The sequence below is a fragment of the Muntiacus reevesi genome, chromosome 14 (genome assembly GCF_963930625.1).
Source record: "Muntiacus reevesi chromosome 14, mMunRee1.1, whole genome shotgun sequence".
NCBI lineage: Eukaryota > Metazoa > Chordata > Mammalia > Artiodactyla > Cervidae > Muntiacus > Muntiacus reevesi.
In genome coordinates, this window is record NC_089262.1 from 21,486,212 (window position 1) to 21,508,490 (window position 22,279).

General features: G+C 34.8%; 1 protein-coding gene across 2 annotated transcripts in view; it reads right to left on the minus strand.

Annotated features, from left to right (window-relative positions):
* The window catches only part of CDH10 (cadherin 10), a 109,013-nt gene that overhangs the window by 19,317 nt on the left and 67,417 nt on the right, over positions 1-22,279 (minus strand). The window contains exons 5-7 of one of the 2 annotated variants that reach the window (XM_065905313.1): positions 7,248-7,435; positions 5,679-5,932; positions 891-1,027 (exon numbers count right to left, since the gene is read on the minus strand). In XM_065905313.1, coding sequence (XP_065761385.1) covers positions 891-1,027; positions 5,679-5,932; positions 7,248-7,435 — 579 coding nt within the window. Of the gene's footprint in view, positions 1-890; positions 1,028-5,678; positions 5,933-7,247; positions 7,436-22,279 lie in introns of those variants that run through there. The other variant, XM_065905314.1, reaches the window with a different exon arrangement.

A 22,279-nucleotide genomic window follows, 5' to 3' on the forward strand; every position in this document is an offset into this window, starting at 1 on the left:
CACCCAGTTCTTTACCTCGTAGGGTAGAGAACCTGCTTGCCAGTGCAAGGGACGCAAGAGATGCACGGGCTCTGTCCCTATTCTGGGAAGATCCCCTGGAGGAGGGCATAGAACCCACTCCAGTATTCTTGCCTGGAGTGTCCCATGGACAGAGGAGCCTGGTGGGCAACAGTCCATAAGGTCACAGAGAGCTGGACACGGCTCAAGTGACTTAGCATGCATGCATGACTTTGAATGCTGGCTCTGTCTGATACTAGTTGGGTGAACTTTTGTAAATTAAGTATAGAATTAAGTATTAGATCTAAAAACAGAATGACTAGTTTCAAATCCCAGTTTTATTACTTCTGGCACTGTGACTTTGGACAAGTTACTAAAATCTCTGGAGTCTTATTTCATTCTCTATTAAATAAGGTCAATACAAATATTAGGAAGAAAAAGTTGATTTAAATTTCTTAGAATACCTGTTTAGAGTGCTTAATGTTAGCTATTACTATGGATGCCTTTGTTTCTTCACCTGTTTAAAAGAATTAATCATATCTATCTCTGTGTTTACTGTTCAAAAATGGACTTCCAGCATTTCAGCATAAATTTTAATTCATAGTGTCCATGCGATGAATTTAATGCATTTCACTTTCTCACAAAGAGAACATCTTTAGTTTCTAATTCTGGATCATTTTTATTAGTTAACACTAAACGTAGATCTGTGGATGCCCATAGCTATTTCTCAGTATATATAGTAGAAAGTACTGAAAAAAATTATAGGTATTAAGGAGACTATTCAAATGTTAGATTAAAATTACAATTCATTTGTGCAATGAGATGGAATTATTCTTAATATAAAATAAAACCTAAAATTATGCTAAATACGATATACGTAAAATTCATCTTACTGATTTCAGCAGCTATAACAGTAAGATTGTGCCACTGAGATAGTTCACGGTCAAGTGGCTTTGATGTATAAAGGGATCCATTTCCAGAATGTATGTTAAAGATCCTGTCAAGGTCAGTATGGCGATCCAAGGAAAATCTGAACATAGAGGGCAGAGAAAAATACATGGCAGTATTATTGATGGCTTGCAGGAGAAAATGGTGAAATGCAGAGACACACATATAGTGATATTTAATAATTTTAGGAAAGTGCAAAGTACTGATCCAGAATGCAGATTGTGTCATGGATTTATCATACACACATACACACACACACACTTACACACATTGACCCTCTACCATCTCCCCAAAACCTCTTCCTAAGGCCTAAATTGACTTTTACTGTGCATTTAAATGCTGGTGTTCTGAATGTTTTATGTTATTAAGTCATTATGTATTACATATTTAACTGACCCTGATGTATTTTTTCCCCAAAGCTTAGAATTACAAGTTTTACCCTACCAACTGAATTTATCTAGTGATTGTTAATCCTATTAGAGAATTATTACATGGGTCAAATGCAAAAGATCATTCCCAGATGCAAAGTTTTGGAGTAAGAATATTGGAGATGTTAATTTCCTCAGAGTAGTAGGTCACCAGTTTATGACAGTGTTCCAAAGTTTCAAACTTTCAAGATGATACCTGGTTTGCTTCAGTTTCTTACTTACATGTATCACTATCAAATGTATACATTTTAGCCAGAGATATTTTGAGTAGAAAAGTTTGGGACAGGCGTTTCTAGATATTTTATCAAATAAAATCTTAGTGTATGTGAGAAAAAGACTACTAATTCTGCAAATTAATTAAAGGCATAGTGTTGAGTGTTATTCCAAAGCCTAACAACAGGTTTATCCATCAGGATGATGTAGTTGGTATAAATCCAATTATTTTGGAGATTGTCAGTCAAGGTTTAAAAGAGTAACTCTCATTGGTGGTTCCTGCCACTTCACACTCCTAGTGGTTTATGAACATTTTGAAATTCTGGAGGTAGCAAGCATAACTCCCCAAGTTATCTTTAATGTTCCCTATTAAAACATTTTTAAAATAAAGCAAGATAAACATGACAAAACTAAGAGTAATATGTTATGGCACATATTTTCCTAAGCCACAACTGTCATTTATTTAAGGAAAGTATATGAAATAGTATTTTAAATTATATTTTATAAGTAATAATACAAAATAATTTTCAAAGTGCCATAAAACTCTTTTTATTCTTTTCCTGTTCCAAACTTGATTAATGTTTCCAAAAACAGTTGAAATATATTATCTTTATGCTGGATTTTGAATAAATTGCATTAGAAAAATAATTTTACATACCAATACAGTTAATGTGATTTTATGTTTGAGGATGGCTTATTTTAGATTTTTATTTTAAATCTGTTCTAAGTAGAGTAGACTAGTAATTTACAAATTTCCTTAATAAACCCCAGCCCTTTCTAACAACATAACATGAATTTAGTTTTCTATCCAAACTACATGTTTTAACCATTCACAAATAAACCAAAATATTATATCTGAAATAATTCATAAATTACATTTCAAGTTGACAAAAGTTTTACACTACTGAAAAATCCAACATAAATTTTACCTCCTCCTTGGAGTATTCCATTATTACCTTAAGTAGAAGCTATCTGTCCCCTTCCATCCTAAAGCACCTTGTCATTTACCATATTGTATTAGGAGTTCGTGTCACATCTCAAACAGGAAATCAAACATGAAAACAGCAAGCATCATATTTAGTGTCTAGTACATACTCAATGAATATTACTTCTCACACTGAATCTACTTTCTTAACAAACTGAGAATTTCTTGAGAAACATTTTAGTAACTGATATGGTCACCCACAAATATTTGTTGAATAAAAGAAATAAGGATGCCTTTGGCATTTTGGCAAATAATAAATATCCTTATTTCTATAGAATTATGGCAGGAAATGGAAGGTTGTAAATCAATATAAAGTATCATTTTCTTTGCCAAAGCCATTTTATATGTGTTTTGTCTTTTTTTTTTTTTTTTTGGTAGTTCAGTTTAGAAAACAATGATAAATTAAAATGATTATGTAAAATTATCTGGAAGATACAGAGAAGATCCTAGTTCTTTTTCACAGTTGACATAATTATTGCTGACTCTTGAACAACATGGGTTTGAATTCTATATGTCCATTTTTACAACAAATACAAATTACAGTATGAATTTATTAAAATAAATAAATTTGAGGTTGACTGTTCATATGCAGAGCCATGGATTCAGAGGGTCAGCTATGAAGTTATACTCAGATTTTTCACTGCATGGGGGCAGGGGAGATTTACACCCCTAATCCCCAAGTTGGTAAAGGGTCAACTGCATATTTTTCAATTCTCTATTGATAAATTCTATGTATTATCTAACATTTTCATTTTAGAAATCAGTTCCAGAAGACATATTTTAGGTAAATCCTTTTGATTATTGCATTAGCATCCATGATATATGACATGGACAGTTAGTTTATAACATGACCAGTATTATCCTATTGTGTGTATGTGTGTGTGAGCGTGTGTGTATGTGTGTGCATTCAGTAGTGTCCGACTCTTTGTGACCCCATAAACTGTAGCCCTTTGGCTCATCTGTCCATGAAATTTTCCAAGAAAGAATACTGGAGTGGGTTTCCATTTCTTACTCCAGGGGATCTTCCCAACCCAGGGATCAAACCTGGGTCTCTTATGCCTCCTGTATTGGCAGGCAGGTTCTTTACCATTAGCACACCTTGGAAGCCCCATTATCTACTTCTAAATGCATTGGTTTAGTAAAATTACTTTATTTCTTTGAATATATATATATATATATATATATACACACACACACATATATATATAATCTGCATAGCATATCAAGATTAACATCTAAAAATATTCATGTCCATTTTCTGCCTTATTAGTATAAATTCAAATATATAACAAAGAACATGGCTAGACTCTGTCATTAATAAACAATGAAGTCATTAATTCTGTTGCTTAGTAGATATCAATGGATTTTTTTCTCCTAGTCCATAGATTTGCATCCTGATGAAAAATTTAATTAAAAAAGAATCCACAGACATATTTTAACATAGAATAACTATTAGTCTATAAGATGGGGCTTCCCAGATGGTGCTAGTGGTAAAGAACTCGCCTCCCAATGCAGGAGATGTAAGAGATGTGGATTTGGTCCCTGGGTTCAGAAGATACCTGGGAAAAGGAAATCACAACCCACTCCAGTATTCTTACCTGGAGAATCCCTTGGACAGAGGAACCTGGCAGGCTACAGTCCCTGCAGTCAGAATCTATTTCATTAAGTGGAAATAGATCTTTATATCATCACCTTATAATGTCACTAGACATAAAATGAACTTTTTAAAAATACTATATTTTATTTTTAAAAGGCTCTTTGAAAACTAGAAACACAGAACATAGGCTGTTAAAGTCAGTTAGGAGCATTGTCAAGAGAATGCTTGTTAAGTATTTAAAAGGGAAAAAATAAAAGTGTATATTCAATAAATGTCTACCAAATAAATGACAAAAAAATCTTAAAAGGGAAAAAAAATCCAAGGAATGCAGCAATTTTAGTGAAGACAAGTGGATGGGAGAAAAGACGTTTATGAGAAAGTCATGCTGGCAGGTGGGAACTATACTTGAGTACCATATGCAAGTTTTGGATGCCAATATGTAACTGTCATGCTGTATGTGACTATAAGAAAATGTTTAGGTAAAATTATACAAATTAAATAGTAATTTATATACATATATATGTGTGTGTATATATATATATGAATGACTGCACTTAAGATATGACAGGACTTAGAGAATTTAAACTTTGAGCTAGAGTCACACGGCACATAAAATTAGATATTCCCAGAATTCTGTTGCTGCATAGTTAGGAGTCAAAGAGGTGTGTACTTGGAAACTATACAACCATTTGAACTTCTACTTGACTGGCCCACATTGTAAAAAGGGTAACCAAAACCAGTCTGCTCAGGATTAAGGAAGCAAACGGAATCCAAAACAACTGATGGGGAATCCAAAACAACTGATGGACTAACAGCTTAAAGTGAGCAGTCATTTTGATGCTGAATACTGTACATATAGGTACCTGGTACATTTTTAAAAATGAGAAAACAAATGTCAACGAAAACTTTGCCCTTCTCATTTATATGTGTTTTCACATCTTATGTGTTTTTAGGGGCCATAAGAAAACAAAGCAAAACAAAAATTTGAAATGACTCTGATCTTTCTAGAATGTTCTAAATTGTCTGATATAACAAAAAGAACAAACAAAAACTTTCCTCTTTGCTGGTAGGAATACAGAAGAGTTTATAAAACCATAGTGCCTTATGACATTGCTATGATTATATTCATTTTAATCACTAAAACTTCTCTCAACTTCACATTTTATTTAAGAACCCCAAAATACAAATAAATTTATTTGGTTACACTGCAAATGCACAGCTGAAAAACATCGTCTTTACCTGTATCAGGCATCAGTCAGAACAATAAATACCTTATAGAGAATGGAAGATGATGCAAGCCAGTTTTCAGTAACTGGCATGATTAAAACTGAAGAAAATGTGAAATTTATGCATATCCTGCCCCAGAACATAAACAATTTATTTTAAACACGTGTGCTCAGCAAATGTATGCACAGCTCTTTCAATGTATTAAGTGCTTTAAATAAAATTTCATCATCTCTCCATTTACTTCAATTGCCTTTCTTTTCATTGTAAGCATAAGCATACTTACCTAATGGGGCTAGAAGTAGAATCTGGGTCCCTTGCCATCACAGTACCAATGATTGTACCCACTTCAATGTCTTCATGAACCTCAAACAGATAGGAGGATCTGCTGAAAACAGGGGGTTCATCCACATCTTCAATAGAGATTTTCACAATTGTTGTATCTTTAAAAGGTCCTAGGTAATAAAAACGTGGATCCACATGGGTATTTTCTGCTTCAACCTTCAGAGTATAAAGCCTTCGGCTCTCATAGTCAAGTGGCTGTATTACGAATAAATAAGTAAATAAATCATCAAATTAGAAGGAAATTGAATCATATGTCCTTTCTAAGTTACAGTATGACTTTTAAAGCCTAGTTGAGTTCTGTCAAGTTGTTCATTAACTGTAAATAAAGTAATAAAAATATAAAATATAAAATAAAACTACTTTTACACATCAGGTGGAATTCACTTTTATTTTCATGTACTTGAAATGCAGTATATCAGAACATAGGAAAATGAGAATCTAAACCTTAGAAAAATTGAAAAGGATATTAATATATCTATCTTATGTGATGGCAACCCATTATGAAAAATGGGTTGGTGGATTGTGTGTGTGTTTGCGTGTATATTTGTGTGTGCTGAGTCGTTGGCTACAGCTAAATTTTTTGAAGCGAAAAACTCAGTAATATTTTAAAATATTTGCTGTGATATTTCTATTCTGTTTAACAGACCCATGGTACTACATAAATTTGATGAAAGTTTGAAGACTAATACAAAACCTTTCAGCAGTTAAGTGAAACACTGAAAATAAGAACGACCTTGGGTAAAGAGAAAAATTCTGATAGTAATTGGTAATTAGGTTACATTATGAAACAAACAGAAATTTAAATATAGAGTTGGCCCCTCCTTTGCTGGTCATTGTCTTTGGTGTACTTCGAACTTTGTAATAGAACCTGAGGAGCGTTTTGAGATTAACTAGTGGTTACTTTATAGAAATAGTATGCAGGATGTTTCATTAGGACCTAAATTTTATTGGGCCTTACTTTTTCTTACAATGATGGTACTGATGCTACAATAAAAAACTAGTTACCTTTAAATTGTATCACTGAGCATATGTGAGCAGAAAAGCTTAATTTATGTAGCAGAAGGGAAAATGTGAACAATGAAATTATCTTCCCATCCATGCTGTCTCTTTTCATTAGCAACTCTAATTATTGCTTCATACATCTGGATAGATGGCATGTTACTTTTATGCCTCCAACTGTGATGATATATTGCTATTATTAGCTATTAACTATTTTTAAGGAAACAACATTAATAAGGGGCTTTAATTAATGTGACTCAGAAACACAATCACACATATACTAACTTGCCTTTACATTTTGTAAACTCTCAGGTTTCAGGTTTTAATTAACAAAAGCACTGGGTCAGAACGTCCAAGGTGATCTTTGGCTATATGTTCCTTTATGCATACACTTATGAATTTACAATGGAACATGATAGGGATATTTCTTAATGGACAATACTTGAGTGGATAATACATATCAAAATATCTACTTTCTAAACAGATGATTATTTCCACAGCTGTTCTGCACCTTTTTCACAGTGATGATGCCCTCCTGGGTGTCCTTTTCAGTTATAATGTCAAACATATCAGTCCCATCACCATCAATAATTCGGTATTCTACTTCAGCATTTTTCCCAGTGTCAGCATCAGTTGCTTTTACACTTCCAATGGCTGTGCCAACTGGGGAGGATTCAAGAACTCGAAGATGGATGGTGTCTGTACAGATGACAGAAAAGAAGAGGGAGAGAAAGAGAGATTTCCTCAATAGAGCATTTAAAGGTAAAATGTGTATGAGAAAATATTATAAATCTTAAACTTTACATTAGATGCTTACTAATAAGTAGAATACACACAATATGCAAAATATATAGTTTTGGGGCAGAAAAAGTAGAAATATAGGGTGCTTGATCTGTGCTTACTAGTGAAACAACCTATACCAAGAATTCTGGTTTTAAATAGAGCATATTGTCTTCTTTTGCATTTGCACAAGTAATTAGAGATTAGCTTTGAGTAGAAATATGTATCTGTGTGTGTTTATACAATCACAGCAAATCACAGAACATACCACAAGTATTTCTATATTGCAGTGAACATATTTTTAAAATTGTTTTTCCTTTCTTGTTTTCAATTATTTATTATTCAGTTTATTGCAGCTGCAGAACAGAACATTACAAAATTCCATGCAATCAGCCATAGTGGGGAGGAACCCCACTTCTGTTTGTGACAGGAGACACAAAGATAGTCTGTGAGGAATACAAAGATGTCCTTCACAGTGGCAGTGTGAAAACACTAAATTCTGACAAACTCCCTTCCATTCCAGAGCAAAACAAGAATTTATCTAAGCCCCTGATTCACCCAGCCATGCTTCCAGCATGAACCAGTTCTCCTGCTAAATGAGATTTATGTTTTAGCACCTGATCATAAACTACATGCTACTGACAGATTAATTGACCTGAAGCACACTTCTGATTGAGCAGATTCTCGCTCATAAACCTTAGTCCTCCTTAATATACATAATAAAGTCCAGACCTCTTAGCTAGTCATACTCTGGTCTGACTGTATCTTTCCTAATGTATCTTTCCTTCTGTCACTTCCCGGAAAGATTTATACCAAATTGGACTTTTCAAAGTCTTTCTTGTCAAAATTAATTTTCTACATCTCTATATGTTCACATACTATTTCCCTCACATAAACTTCTTCCCCCACTGTCCTCAAATAATTATAACACAATTTATCAAATCTGAGAAAATGGCTCACTTATGTGTTGAGTTTTTGGGGGACTAGGGCCCTTAAGAGTCATATGTTTAACTCCCTAAACCTTATCCAGGATCTCAGAATATGACTGTACTAGAATATAACAGCTTTACAGAGGTAATTAAGGTTAAATGAGAAGGTTGGGTTGAGCCCTAATCTAACATGTCAAGCGCTTGGACACAATCAGGCACAAAAGGAAAGCCCATGTGAAGCCTGGAAGAAGATGGCCATCTACAAGTCAGTGAGAACCTTCAGGAGAAACCAGCTTGATCTTGGACTTCCAACCCAACAACCGTGGGAAGAGAATGCCATGCAGACTGTGTTACCTTGCAGAGCAGCCCTAACAAACTAATACAGAGGCCAACATCTTCTCAGCTTGAAAAGTCCTTTCCTAGGAGACATCATTAAGACTCAGTTTCGACCACACCCTAGTCGGTCACTTAATGTGTACTTTTCTTTTTCTACATTTTTTTCTCTCCATTAATTTCTGGTTACACCATTTTGACAGCAACTCTCAATTCATTCCCTGGTTACTGTCTTGGCTCTCTTTGCCTTTTCTGTTTCTTGTCCTAGAAACACCTATTCCTGGATAATCAGATGGTTCATCCTCTTTCTTCTTCAGGTGATTACTCAACTGTGACCCCTCGGAAGCTTAATATTTTGCTGAAAAGAATCCTTTTGAGAAGGCGTCACTCTTCCTATCACTTACCACTGCTAGGTACTGTATGATGTATTTGTTTATTTGTATGTACCATGAGGATGTTACACAAGACAGGGACGGCTTTACATTTTTTTCACCACCATATTCCCATTGCATTTCTTCGAATGTAATAGCTACTATGTACTTTTTCTTATATTGGATATCTGAGAAACTTCCTAACTCATCTGCCAGGTCTTATAATTGGCCAAATCCAATTAAATCCCTTGTTCTCTGAGTGCACACTGCAGCTATGCGACCCCTTTGAAAACAATAATTTAATCAATAGTTATTCAGAACTTTGAAACTATTTGACAACTCACTTTGTACTTAAAGCATACATAGGCTGGCCCTTCATAGATTCTTATTTCCTGTCATTTTCACCCTTACTTAATAGTCTCCATACACTGGTCTTCTTTAGGTTTTTCAAGTACATTTTTCCTCTTCAATTTAATGCATTTTGTTCCTTATGAAAGATTTTCTACACAAATCTTTGCCTGGCAACATCTGTCTCTTCCTTTGATTACACGTATGTGTGTGGCTGAGTCCCTTTGATGTCCACAAAGGTTAATCGGCTGACTTCAATATAAAACAAAAAGCTTACAAAATCTAGGTGGCTTCAAACAGTAGAAATGTATTGTCTTACAGTTTTGAAAGCTAGATGTCTGAAACCTAGGTATCTGGCAGGGCCATTCTCTCCTTGACAAGTCTAGCGATGATCCCTCTTTGCCTTTTCTAGCTTCCAGTGCTTGCCAGCAATCGTTGGCATTCCTTGATTTGTCAATGCATCATTCCACCTATGTGACCATCTTTTCCCTGTATTTTCACATTGTCTTCCCTCTGTGTATGTCCCTCTGTGTATTTAAATTGCTCCCTTTTAAAGGATACTAGTCATATTGGAAAAGGGCCCCAAACTTAAATACCTCCTTTTAACTAATCACCTCCATAAAGACCTTATTTCCACCTAGGGACTTAAAACTATATTTTTATGGAACATAATTCAACCCATAATAGGATCCTATGATGTGAAGTTAATTATTAGCATAAATAAAATCCACCAATGTTCTGAAAAGAATATTTGCAGAAATGCTATATGGAATTATTGTTTGTAAAGTTTAAAAAAAATAGGAAGAGAACCCAAATGTCAAACAGCCTGAAAATAGGTAAACAAACTGCTACATTATCACACATCCTGACATAATATAAAATTGAAAAATATGAGCTATAGTTACATCAAAAAAATATGGATGAATCTTAGTTGCATCATATTAAGTGGAAAAAGATAAATTTCAGAAAATTATACAGTGTGACATTATTTTTACAAAATGTAAACAAGACCTCAACACTATTCTGTTTGGAAAACCATAAATACTACATATGTGTGTGTGTATGAATAATCTCTTTCAAACACACACACACACACACACAATTTGAGTATCTTGCATGTGAATGCAAACTATTTTTAAAGTCCTTGTAATGCTTTAAAGTAGTGATACTTATGTTCTCTTATAGTTACTGCATACTACATGAAAACATAAAACAAACAAGCAAACCCATATACACCATAAATTATTGTCAAATACAGCTTTGTTTAAAAGTTTCATTAGTCTTTTCTGGTACTTGATGGAAATAAATATCTTCTACTTAAAATTCAGGGCTTCCCTGGTGGCTCAGTGGTTTAGAATGCACCTGTAATACAAGAGACATGGGTTCAATCCCATATACGTAATAACACAAAAAGAATCACAAGTAGAGTAAGCAGGAAATGAAAAAAAAAATAGTGAAAAGCAACAATAACTTAAAACTCAAAAGCAAAATCAAGACAAGTAAAACACTTTAGCTGGATCATATCAACAAAAGAAATAATGTAGAGTCGTCAGGTGGAGAATATTTTTTAAACATACTCATTATGTTTTAAGGGATGAAAGTTGTAAAATTTTTGCTAGAGAATGAAAAGTGTCTTCCTATATTGATATGAAGCTAAATACAATATCAAGGTTAAAACAGTTTAAAAATAATGGATGGGTTAAACAGAGAATTAAAATCACAAAGGGCAGTTCTGGTGAGCTAGAGGACAGTGGAAGGAAGTCCACATGATTAAAAATTAATATATAATTGTGAGGTTGGGAAAAATAAAAGACATGGATCAAATTGTCAGTGGACCTTTCAAGGTAACCCCTGATCCTAGAAAGATACTGAGCAATGTCATCAAAATTTGATGATAAAGTTATTTTGAACCTTGAATATTCACTATAGCCACAGTATTAATCAAGTATGATAGTCCAATAAAGATAGTTTTAGACTCAGCAAATTTCTTTCCCTTTGGCCCTTTTAAAATAACCTAATGAAGAATATATTTCAGGAAAACAAGAAGTTAAATCAAGATACAGGAAAACAGAAGATCTAGAGAGCTATGTATCCGAATTAAGAAAGTGAAAAAGAAATGTCTGGGATGGCAGACTTTCCTGGGCTCCAGAGATTAGCCAACCCATGCTGAAGAGTGAATACTGATGAACCTAAGTTTATAATTCTAAATGTTGCTAGAATTAAGCTAGGTGCTATCAGGTTTTTTCACTAATAAATTTTGAATAGCACCTCTAAAGTGCAAATCTATAACATCTCAGAAAATACAACTTTACTAAAGAGGATCTTTGTCAATAGTGGAAATCACTCCATGGAAAATAAAATATCTGACTTATTTTCTCTTAAGACTTTTAAGAGCTTTAGTTTACAGTTTTGAACTATTCAACTTTTACATGTGATAGCATAATACCTTGAAAAGTACATTTTTGAAAATTGTAAAGAATTTTTTAAGACATGGTTAAAAATTTCTTTGATATATTTACTGCTTCAGTGAAAATGCTATTGGGACAGAAAGAGAGGAAGGCTGGGAATGGTGGATATAAAAGAGATTTCATAACAGTTAAACTTGGTGAGATAAACAATAGAGAAATTTTGAAATGTATTATAATTAAATTAAGGGGAGATCAGATTGAGATGCCACTGAGCTCCATTTTCAAGAATCATGAAAAGAAGTCAAAAGGCAATATACAAAAAATTTAAAAATAACAAGAAAATAATACTTAATTACAGTTTAACTTAGGTGAACTAAAAAGAGTAACAATTTATCATTGTTTTCTGTGATGATTTGAGCTATGGGGAGGAAGACTGGAATGGGTGGCTTATTTTCTATTTTAAAATTTTATCTATGAATTTAATACTTTGAGGCAAATTATTATTACTATTATTATTATTATTATCATTGGCAACGCCATGTGGCCTGCGGGATTTTAGTTCCCTGCCCAGGGACTGACCCACGACCTTGGCAGTGAAAATATAGTCCTAACCAGTGGACTGCCAGAAAATTCCCTGAAGCAAATTTTTTTTTTTTCCTTCAAAAAATTGAATAGAAAATTGTCTTGATGAAATTGGAGATTATCAGGTTATGGTAGAAAGTTTCTGCATCATGGATCTTTTAGCAGGGAGAAAGAACAAAAGAAAAAAAAAGTGTTTTTTTGTTTCATTTATTTAATGTCTCATAGATTTCACTGGGAGTATTGTTTCTGGGAATTTGTTCTCCCACTTTTTATTTTTAGTTTGGACTTTTCTTCAGATTGTCGTAGTTTTAGGCACAGGCTTAGATTCTGAAAATCTGTCTGCTTTGAACTTGTCATTCGTATAGTTCTGGTCAAGGATCCCAAACCTTTTATTTCTTTGTTTTATTCTTTGGTAGGTGCAGAGACTGTTTCCATCAGAAGGTTACTTCACTTTCATGAGAGCAAGCATTATCCACATTAATTTTCAGTACTTTCTGAGGTTTAGTAGGGAAGTGATCTTTCTCCAGTGATTCATATTATGTTGCTGCTCAGTTGCTTAGTCGAGTCCTACTCTTTGGGACCCCATGGACTGCAGCACATCAGGCTTCCCTGTCATTTCCTGTCCCCTGAGTTTGTTCAAACTCATGTCCATGAGTTGATGACATCATCCAACCATCTTGTCCTCTGTTGCCCTCTTCTCCTCCTGCCCTCAGTCACTCCCAGCATCAGGGACTCTTTGCAATGCTATGGACTGTAGCCTGCCAGGTTCCTCTATACATGCACAAAAATATATTTATTTTTTGACACACTAATCAAATTGTTTTCAAGGAGTTCTATTCTTTCCAGAAAAGCAATGACTAAGATTGAACTCATTCATTAAAATACCATAGATTTAGTTCCTCTGTTAAATAATTCAGATAGTCATACTATAAAAATATATAAGTTGTATCCCCATATAGAACACATACATTCATGATTGTTTTGATTATTTGGCAACTTCAGTAATTCATTTACTCAATAAGTCTTTATTCAGTGCTCATGATGCATAGTGAGATAGTGCTTTCTCTGGAATTGTGTTTATGCTAAGAAACATATTCAAGGATGAGATTTATGGGGTCTATTTCAAAGTTTAAAAAGTGCATTTCTATATTTTAAAGGCATGAGAGAGCTATTCATTTATACTCTTAAATTTATTTCTAAAACTCGTCTGTTGAACACAGCTATGCTAGTTTGTCAAGCAAACTGAAATTGCTTTAATGGAGAGCCTGCAAAGGTGTCTACCATGTAAGCGGAGCAGCAGGAGAGGATCCAAAAAGGAGACAGACTGACTGTACTGCATTCACTGTCAAAGGCAAAGTAGCACCTGCCATCCATCTTACATGTCATGTTTCCTTAAAGGCATCTATTTGCATGCCTCTTATTTTTTACCTTACAGTTGATGAAGCTTTAATTATGTGGTACGCTTTCCTATCAATTCCAATTTATAGTTGTATCCAATTCATTCCCAGGTGTCAGATTGAATCATTTGCTTCTCTTTTAATGTTTAGGGCAGATAAATATTTCTTCCCGGTGAGTATGTTCTTAGTTTGGTTATCGACTTAAGCACAAAGGCACGAATGCAAGGAGGAGAAAGGCAATTGCCATTTCCAAGTTACCTGCACAAATTTGCATTTAGAAATAAAAACCTAAATGGTGCTATTGCAAAGAATACTTCTTAAGGACTAGTCAAAACATAAGGCTACTTAAATAGGTGTATTCTAAGGCTATTATCGACACCCTCACACATCTAAATTTTCATTTATTAGTGATTTTAAACACTTTTGATGTACTTCTGTTTTTTTTTGTTGTTTGTTTGTTTTGATTCAAGACTAAATATTCCAGGTCACTTGTGCTACTAAAATTTAATCAGTAGAACCTCTGCACTTGAGTATGAAAAACACTGCAGATTTGTGTACTAGAATTAGAAATAACTGACAGCTCAATATAAGAGAATTGGAAGGAAAGGCAGAAGATGGGCACAGTTAGATCTGTGACAGGGTGACTTCCTTAGGAACAACAAATTAGATGCCAGAAAACGAACAGGGGAGCAAAGAGGACAAACACAGGTTTTGAAGGGTGGCAACAAATAGCTGCCATTTGATTTTAAAAAAAACCCAATAAGTTTCAAAGAGATATAATTTGACTCTTTCCTTTGTTTCCTGCCCTTATTTCTATTCACATTTACATTAAGAACCTCTACTTTTCCAGAGTTGTAAGAATAAAGCACCACACACGTGAATCAACAAAATAATGTAACATTAGTTTAATTTTTTTATTTGCTTTGCATATAATCTTATTGTAACATCTCTACGCCGCATAATAATCTCAAACAATACTTGCTCTAAGAAAAATGACACAATTATGCACGTTTATAAACCATTCTGTTGTATAATGTTTAAAAGATGTTTTTTAATGAGCTTAACAGGAAGAAATTAAAAACAAGATAAAGCTCCTGAGAGGAAACTGCAGAGTAGTTAAGGAAATTATGCAATGCTAAATGGGCATTTAGGAAAAGCAGAGGAGAGCTCAAAGTCACACCAGAGACTGACAAGGGGCTGAGGCTTTGGAAATTAAGACACTCACCAGAGGAAAGGCAGAAACCTAAATCTGTGAACACTGGAGACATGATCACCAACTTAGCTTAAGGCATTTAAGTTAAATTAGAGCAAAACAAGATGCTGCAAAATGTCTCGGTTTCCTGTTCATGCCATTGAAGAAAGCAATGGGACAAAGCTTTTAGAGATGCTGTCATTGATCCCCAGAGACTAGGGAATCCATCTTGATTCATTTCTTTGAAATTGTCTCCAAGTTAATTGGCATCAATAGATATATACAATTGCAATGTGTAGGAACATAAAAAGTATATAGAATCGTGAAGGTTAAGATAACCTTAAATGAGTCATTCATAAACATATTGCATTGTACTAGGTACTCAGTCTGTTTGCAATGTGTCTCCCCTGAAATTATAGGCTTACTAAAAACTGTTAACAGCATTTGAGTCTAAACATATCTGTACACCTAGCTTTATTTCTATAGATCTTTACACCTACCCAGGGTTATTTTCCAAGTTCTAGAGGACACCATAACACAGAGGGACTTTGAATCCCATTTAACAAAATGCTAAATCATTTAGTCTAAGGTAACTTCCTATAGGATTCACTGGGAGAGTTATAGGTGGATTTTTGTATAGTTTCCACACACTATGTTTTTCTTAGAAAATTATATATTTCAACATACTTGGAAATTGTATATTTCCTCAGTTGTGTGCATACCTGTTATGTGCATGCTAAGACACGTCAGTCATGTTCAACCCTGTTTGTCTATGGACTATAGCCAGGCTTCTCTGTCCATGGGATTCTCCAGGCAAGAACACTGGAGTAAGTTGCATGCGCTCCTCCAGGGGCTCTTCCTGACCCAGGGATCTAACCTGCGTTTCTTGCATCTCCTGCATTGGCAGATGAGTTCTTTACCTCTAGTGCCACCTTGGAAGCTCATTTACTCAGTTATGTCACACTAAATGTTGAGTTTAGCTGAGATTATAGGTGTCTATTCTCATGCATATTTCACATGTGTATATAGTTCACTATCTACTAGATACTTTAAAACCCACTGTATACATTGTTCACTATGTATTAGGTATTTAAAATCCACTATCTTTCTGCAGGCATCTTAATTTAAAACGTTCGAATCAAACTGAATCCCTGCCTTTCTCTTCACACAAGCTCTTCTGGTAGAAAATGAGAATGTATCTTTTGCTCTCTTTCTCCCTCAAACCTTTTGTCGACCTAATTACTAAACCCTATGGCTCACCCACTTAACTGTATCTCAAATCCCTCCTCTCCTCTGATTCAGTTCAGACACTCATCAACCCTTGCTCTTCCGATCCAAGCAATGTGCTCCGTTGCTGCCAGAATAATTAGACAAAATGAAGAACAGTATGAAGCTGGTGCTCTCTTAAAAAAATGCTACAATACAGGTAGCATTTTATTTTTGTATCAACCCTCTTCATGATGCTGACTCTGCTATATTTCCATTCTTATTTCATACAACCTCTGCTACAAACCCTGGGATCCGGCCATACCAAATCACATGCTTTTTCCAAATGTCACCTTTGTTCATTCTGTCCTCCCTAATAAAAATGCTCTCCCTCTCAATGCCTGTCTTCTTTCCTGGAAAATACTTAAATATCTTTCTCTTTCCTGGTCTCCTTACATCTGAAGAGTTGATCATTTTATTATTTGGGCATTAAATATATTTATAGTGTAAATGTTTTTGTATCATTCTCCACTTATATTTCTGGAAATAAGTTTACTTGCATATATACATATATGTGCATGTATATTATATTTATGTAACTTATATATAACTTACATCTATAGACAAAAGTGAACAAAAGAGTGAAGCAGACAATGTGTGTGAGAGAATCTACAATGTAATAAAAGTGCATGTATATGTCTGTGAGAGAGAGAAAGAAAAAGTGTTATGATTTTATAATCTTTCAAAATGCACAAGATTTAGTACTGTTTTTGGTTTCTTATTTCTCACTATAATATTACCAGTTTGTTATTTTTTATCATACTTCCTTCCATGTAGTAGTAAGTGTTTAATAAATCAAATAATGCTTTAATAACATGACTTCTTTGTAATTCTTCCAAATTATAGGTACTAGGACCATAGGGAAAAATCCTACAAATATACCAGGATATTTTTGTGATCACAGTAAAAATCAGAGCCATTATCTAACCTATATAAATAGTAGAACAGTGCTTTTGACTATAAGAATATCCATTTTTTCTACATTAAAAAAGGGGGAAAGAAACATTTTTAATTTCATTCCCTCCTTTCTCAGGCTAAAGCATCTTCTTGGGACACACCCGACTATTGCTCTACTTGAAATGTGCTTGATAATTTTAAAATATGTAGATCAGCCTGAGGTCTGCATTACCTTAGAATCCCCAGTAGAGGAGAAGCTGACTCTATTTACAAAGTGAAAATCAGCACTTATTAAATCACACCTCCCTGGTACCAGGCAGGGATTATGGTCGTCTCACAACTCACTGAAAGTATATGGTTAAAATCTCTGTGTGTATCATATAGACGTTTCCTTGAAAGACCTTGTCTCATGCAAACTTGTTTATTTACCCACCAAACAGTACAAGGATCCAATATAGCATTCACTTGTGTTCAGTCCTTAGATATTGCAAAAGCACCTCAGGTATGCAGATGATACCAATCTCATGGCAGAAAGCAAAGAGGAACTAAAGAGCCTCTCGATGGAGATGAAAGTAAAAAAGCTGGCTTAAAACTCAACATTCAAAATACTAAGATCTTGGCATCCAGTCTCATCACTTTATGACAAATGATGGGAAAAAGTGGAAATAGTGGGAGATTTTATTTTCTTGGGCTCCAAAATCACTATAGATGGTGACTGCAGCCATGAAATTAAAAGATGCTTGCTCCTTGGAAAAAAAGCTATGACCAACCTACGCAGTGTATTAAAAAGCAGAGATATCACTTTGCCAAAAAAGAGCCATATAATCAAAGCTATGGTTTTTCCAATAGTCATTTAGAGATGTGAGAGTTAGATCACAAAGAAGGTTGAGCACCAAAAATTGATGATTTCGACCTATGGGGCTGGAGAAGACTCTCGAGAGTCCCTTGTATAGTAAGGAAATCAAACCAATCAATCCTAAAGGAAATCAGTCCTGAATATTCACTGGAATGCTGAAGCTGAAGCTCCAAGACTTTGGCCACCTGATGAGAAGAGCCAAATCGCTGGAAAAGACCCTGATGCTGGGAAAGACTGAGGGCAGGAGGAGAAGGGGCAACAGAGGATGAGATGGTTGGATGGCATCACCGACTCAATGGACATGGGTTTGAGCAAACTCTGAGACATAGGGAAGCACAGGGAAGCCTGCTGTGCTGCAATCCATGGGGTCATGAAGATGCAGACATGACTTAGCAGCTGAATAACAACAGCTGACAGAGGTTTGATTTACCCGGGTTTGTATCAAAATGCATGGACATTTTATGAATTCACTATGTCCCATCTGAAGTTGTTCCCATTTACAGGCAACTAGTGAACCACCAAATTAACTAAAGGCAAGATTCATCAGGGAAGATAAAGAGAATCTTTGATGTAGCAATTTCTTTTTGAGTATAATGGTTAGAAGCACAGATTTTTGAGCCATCGAAACTGTTATTTCTTTTCCAGCTGTAAAACTATGAGCAAGTGACTTAAGTTTCAAGTTTTTTTGAACTAATAAAAGGGGAAATAAATGCTATATTATTATAATTATGCAGATATGAAGATTAAATGAATTAATTTTACATTATATTTTATACTGTTTAATCTGTGTTATAACATTGTGCCTATTACTATTATTTTTATACTATTGCTGTATTTTATTTAAGTGTAGGCAAGCCAGACAATCCATATTTATGTCATTTAATGAGCTAAATAAAGGTAGCCAATAAAGGTCATTCAGTTAAAGCAAACAAACATAGGTATAAAACCTCCTCCAGGCTCTGAGTGATTTTAGAATTGCATGCTATGGTATCTGAATTGGCTGTATATCTGTATAATCTTTAAATATAACTTTATGGAAAAGTGTTGGCATCAAAATACTCAGAAAACCAGTCTCATTAAGTTTATATGTACATCCAGTGTCCCATCATCTTAAAAAAACAAACAAACTTTCCTGTAAGTGAAAATTCTCTGCTAATTTTCAGAACCAACAACCAAATGATGAAAACCTGATTTTTGTTACCATTCTCAATGTTACAGCAAAAAAAAAAAAAAGTAAGCAGCAATAAACTTACTGTTTTGAGGGCACTTGGGACAGATCTGTAAGCTCGTGTAATAAATATATCACATTCTCACAAATTTGATATGAATTATCTATATATATAATATTCTGAAATATATTAAGAGATCAAAAATAAATAAATATAAAGAAGCCCATCGCTCAATCATACTTTTTTGGATCTTATAACTTCTCTCTTTTCATAAATTCCCAGCTCAACTACTACATAAATGTTCTTGATACTGATTCCTGACTTCCACTTGTCCATCTAAGCTGTCTGCAAAGAGGTCTGTGTCTTAAATAGACCAGGGGTGTGGTTCTAGGACAACTGGGTTTCTCTGGAGGCCATATGCATTACTAAGTAGATGATAAAATAATCTCTTTTCTTTGCTTTGTGTTACAATGCATGGAAAAGCAGCCACATAAGAATAACAAGCTGTGGTCTTCCCAAACTATGTTCTAAAGTTGGGTTTTTTTTGCCAGATCTCAGTCAGATGTTTAGTTTCTTTCTTATTCATGAGTGTGTGCTTGCTAAGTCACTTCATTTGTGTCTGACTCTGTGTGACCCTATGATCTGCAGCCTGCTATGCTCCTCTGTCCATGGGATTCTCCAGGCAAGAGACAATCCATATTGGATTGTCTGGATTCAGTACTGGATTGAATTCATACTGGATTGAATACTGGAGAGGGTTGCCATGCTGTCCTCCAGGGGATCTTTCCAACCCAGGGATCACACTCAGATCTCTTTCATCCCTTGCAATTGCAGGTGGATTCTTTACCACTAGCACCACCTGGGAAGCCCCTCTTTCTTGAGTTCTAGTGAAATACTGTCCCATAAGTACTAGAGCCAAGTCTTCTAGACACCAGCAGGTTGACTGGAACCCTGATCCTCCATGTAGCTGTTTTAGTAAACTCTTTTTCTCTAGGTGTGGACCTTCCTTTCTGATGTTTATTTTTTGTCATTCTGCTTCTATTTCTCTCTTTTTGGAAAGTATTTGAGAGAGTCTTATCATACAACATCTTCTTCTGTATTAAGGCAATGAGCCTAGCCTCGCCTCTGCATATCAACTATTCTTTAATCACTGATTCTGATTCAAGAGGAAACTTAGTATCCTAGCATTTTTCCAGAGATGCTTTTTAAAAAGACCATTTGGGCACAAATCCCACTGTCCTGGGTGTTTTTGCCAAGCCTACAATGATCAGGTTCCAGTACTTTAATCTCCTCATAATCCTTTTCCACAAAGCCTATTTTGTTTTCTGATTTTTAGGGAAAGAAGGAAGTACGTGGGGGCAAAAGAAACTAAAAATACTCAATTGAAAATACCAGGTGGATAGAATACAGGTGATGGAGTATAACATTTGTCTATCCTAGCACAATGAAACATAGTAAAAGTTAAGGACCATTGAACGTTTGACTGCTTGAAGAGCAGGAACATTTGCTCTGAAGTCCTTATCCATGGATGTTCTTTTATTCATATGAGGTAAGTTCATTCATTTTGCTGAAGTTATAGGTACTTTAGACTTAAGGCACTTTTATTTACTTTTTGGCCATCAGTGAATAGCAGCACAGCATCAGAGCAAGAAAAACAAGATTAGAGTTTGCACATTTCTCGTGGAGAAGGAATAAGGAAGGGGAAGCAAATCATTATGTAAGGAGAAGCAGGAGGCTTGAGATGTGGGTTTGTTGCCTGGGTCGGGAAGATCCCCTGGAGGAGGGCATGCAACCCACTCCAGTATTCTTGCCTGGAGAATCGCATGGACAGAGGAGCCTGGTGGGCTACAGTTTATGGGGTCGCAAAGAGTCAGGCATGACTAAAGCAACTTAGCAGGCATACATGCAGGGAGAAACTATATGTTACAGTTACTACTGAAAACATTTAATATAAGTGACCTTATTTGTTAATTGCAGCACTCTAAGCACTGTAGACACAGGAACTGACAATTAGAGAAGCAAAATTGTCTAATTGCATGCATTTTCTATTTTCAAAATTATTCAGACCTCCTTAGGGAGAGACCTCTCCTATTCATGCTGAAAATAACTAGTCCTTTATTCTTCTTTTTGTTCTTTATGTACTTACCCCATGGTCAGACATCATATTGTACTTTCATGTGATCATCACTTAATTTTCTACACATTCCACCAGTAGCTCATGTCCTTGGTTAACTGTAGCCCTAATTCTTGCTTTGAGTCTGGATAAAGGATGCTCTCAAAAATTATCTGTTGAACCACCCTTAATCTAGGATTTATTTTTAACTATTACAATATATTCCTTTTCTATTTTATTTTCTTGTTCACCTAAGCTTTTTAAAGTGCAGGCATTATTTCATTGATCCTCTTTCTGACTTTCTTTTATTCCTCAATTTACAACCCACCAGCTTCTTTAAATGATTTCTACTAAAGCCAGTTGGGGAAGATCATCCACAATTACCCCTATTATGTAAATTCCAATAGCTGCTACTCAAAACTCATTTTATCTGACTTTAAAGCAATTGTCACTCTTGTCCTTTTCTATCCTTTGTTATTCTGGTTTTCTTGTATCAAGTTATAAAAATAGATACAAAATAGATAATACAGAAAAGTAAACATTAAAAGCATCACCAAAGATAATTCTCACCACCACTTTGAAGCAATCCTTTACCATTTTCTTTATCTACTTGCATAGAATATGTACTTTGCTAATACCCTACTTTGGTAATTTCGCTAATTTCCAACTTCATGAATTCTCCTTCTTTTCCTGCCCTTATGGCTTGTAGTAGTTCACAGAAAGGGTTTATATCAAAAGATAAATTTTCTCAAAAATATCTTCCATTGTAAAGGATGCACTCAATTCTCCTCCCCTCTGTTTGGAAAAGTGCTGCTCCTCTGTTGACTCATTAAATTCTGTCCCAAGTTCCCTTATCACATGTATAATTTCATATTGAAATATTCTCTCCCCTGCTAGACAGT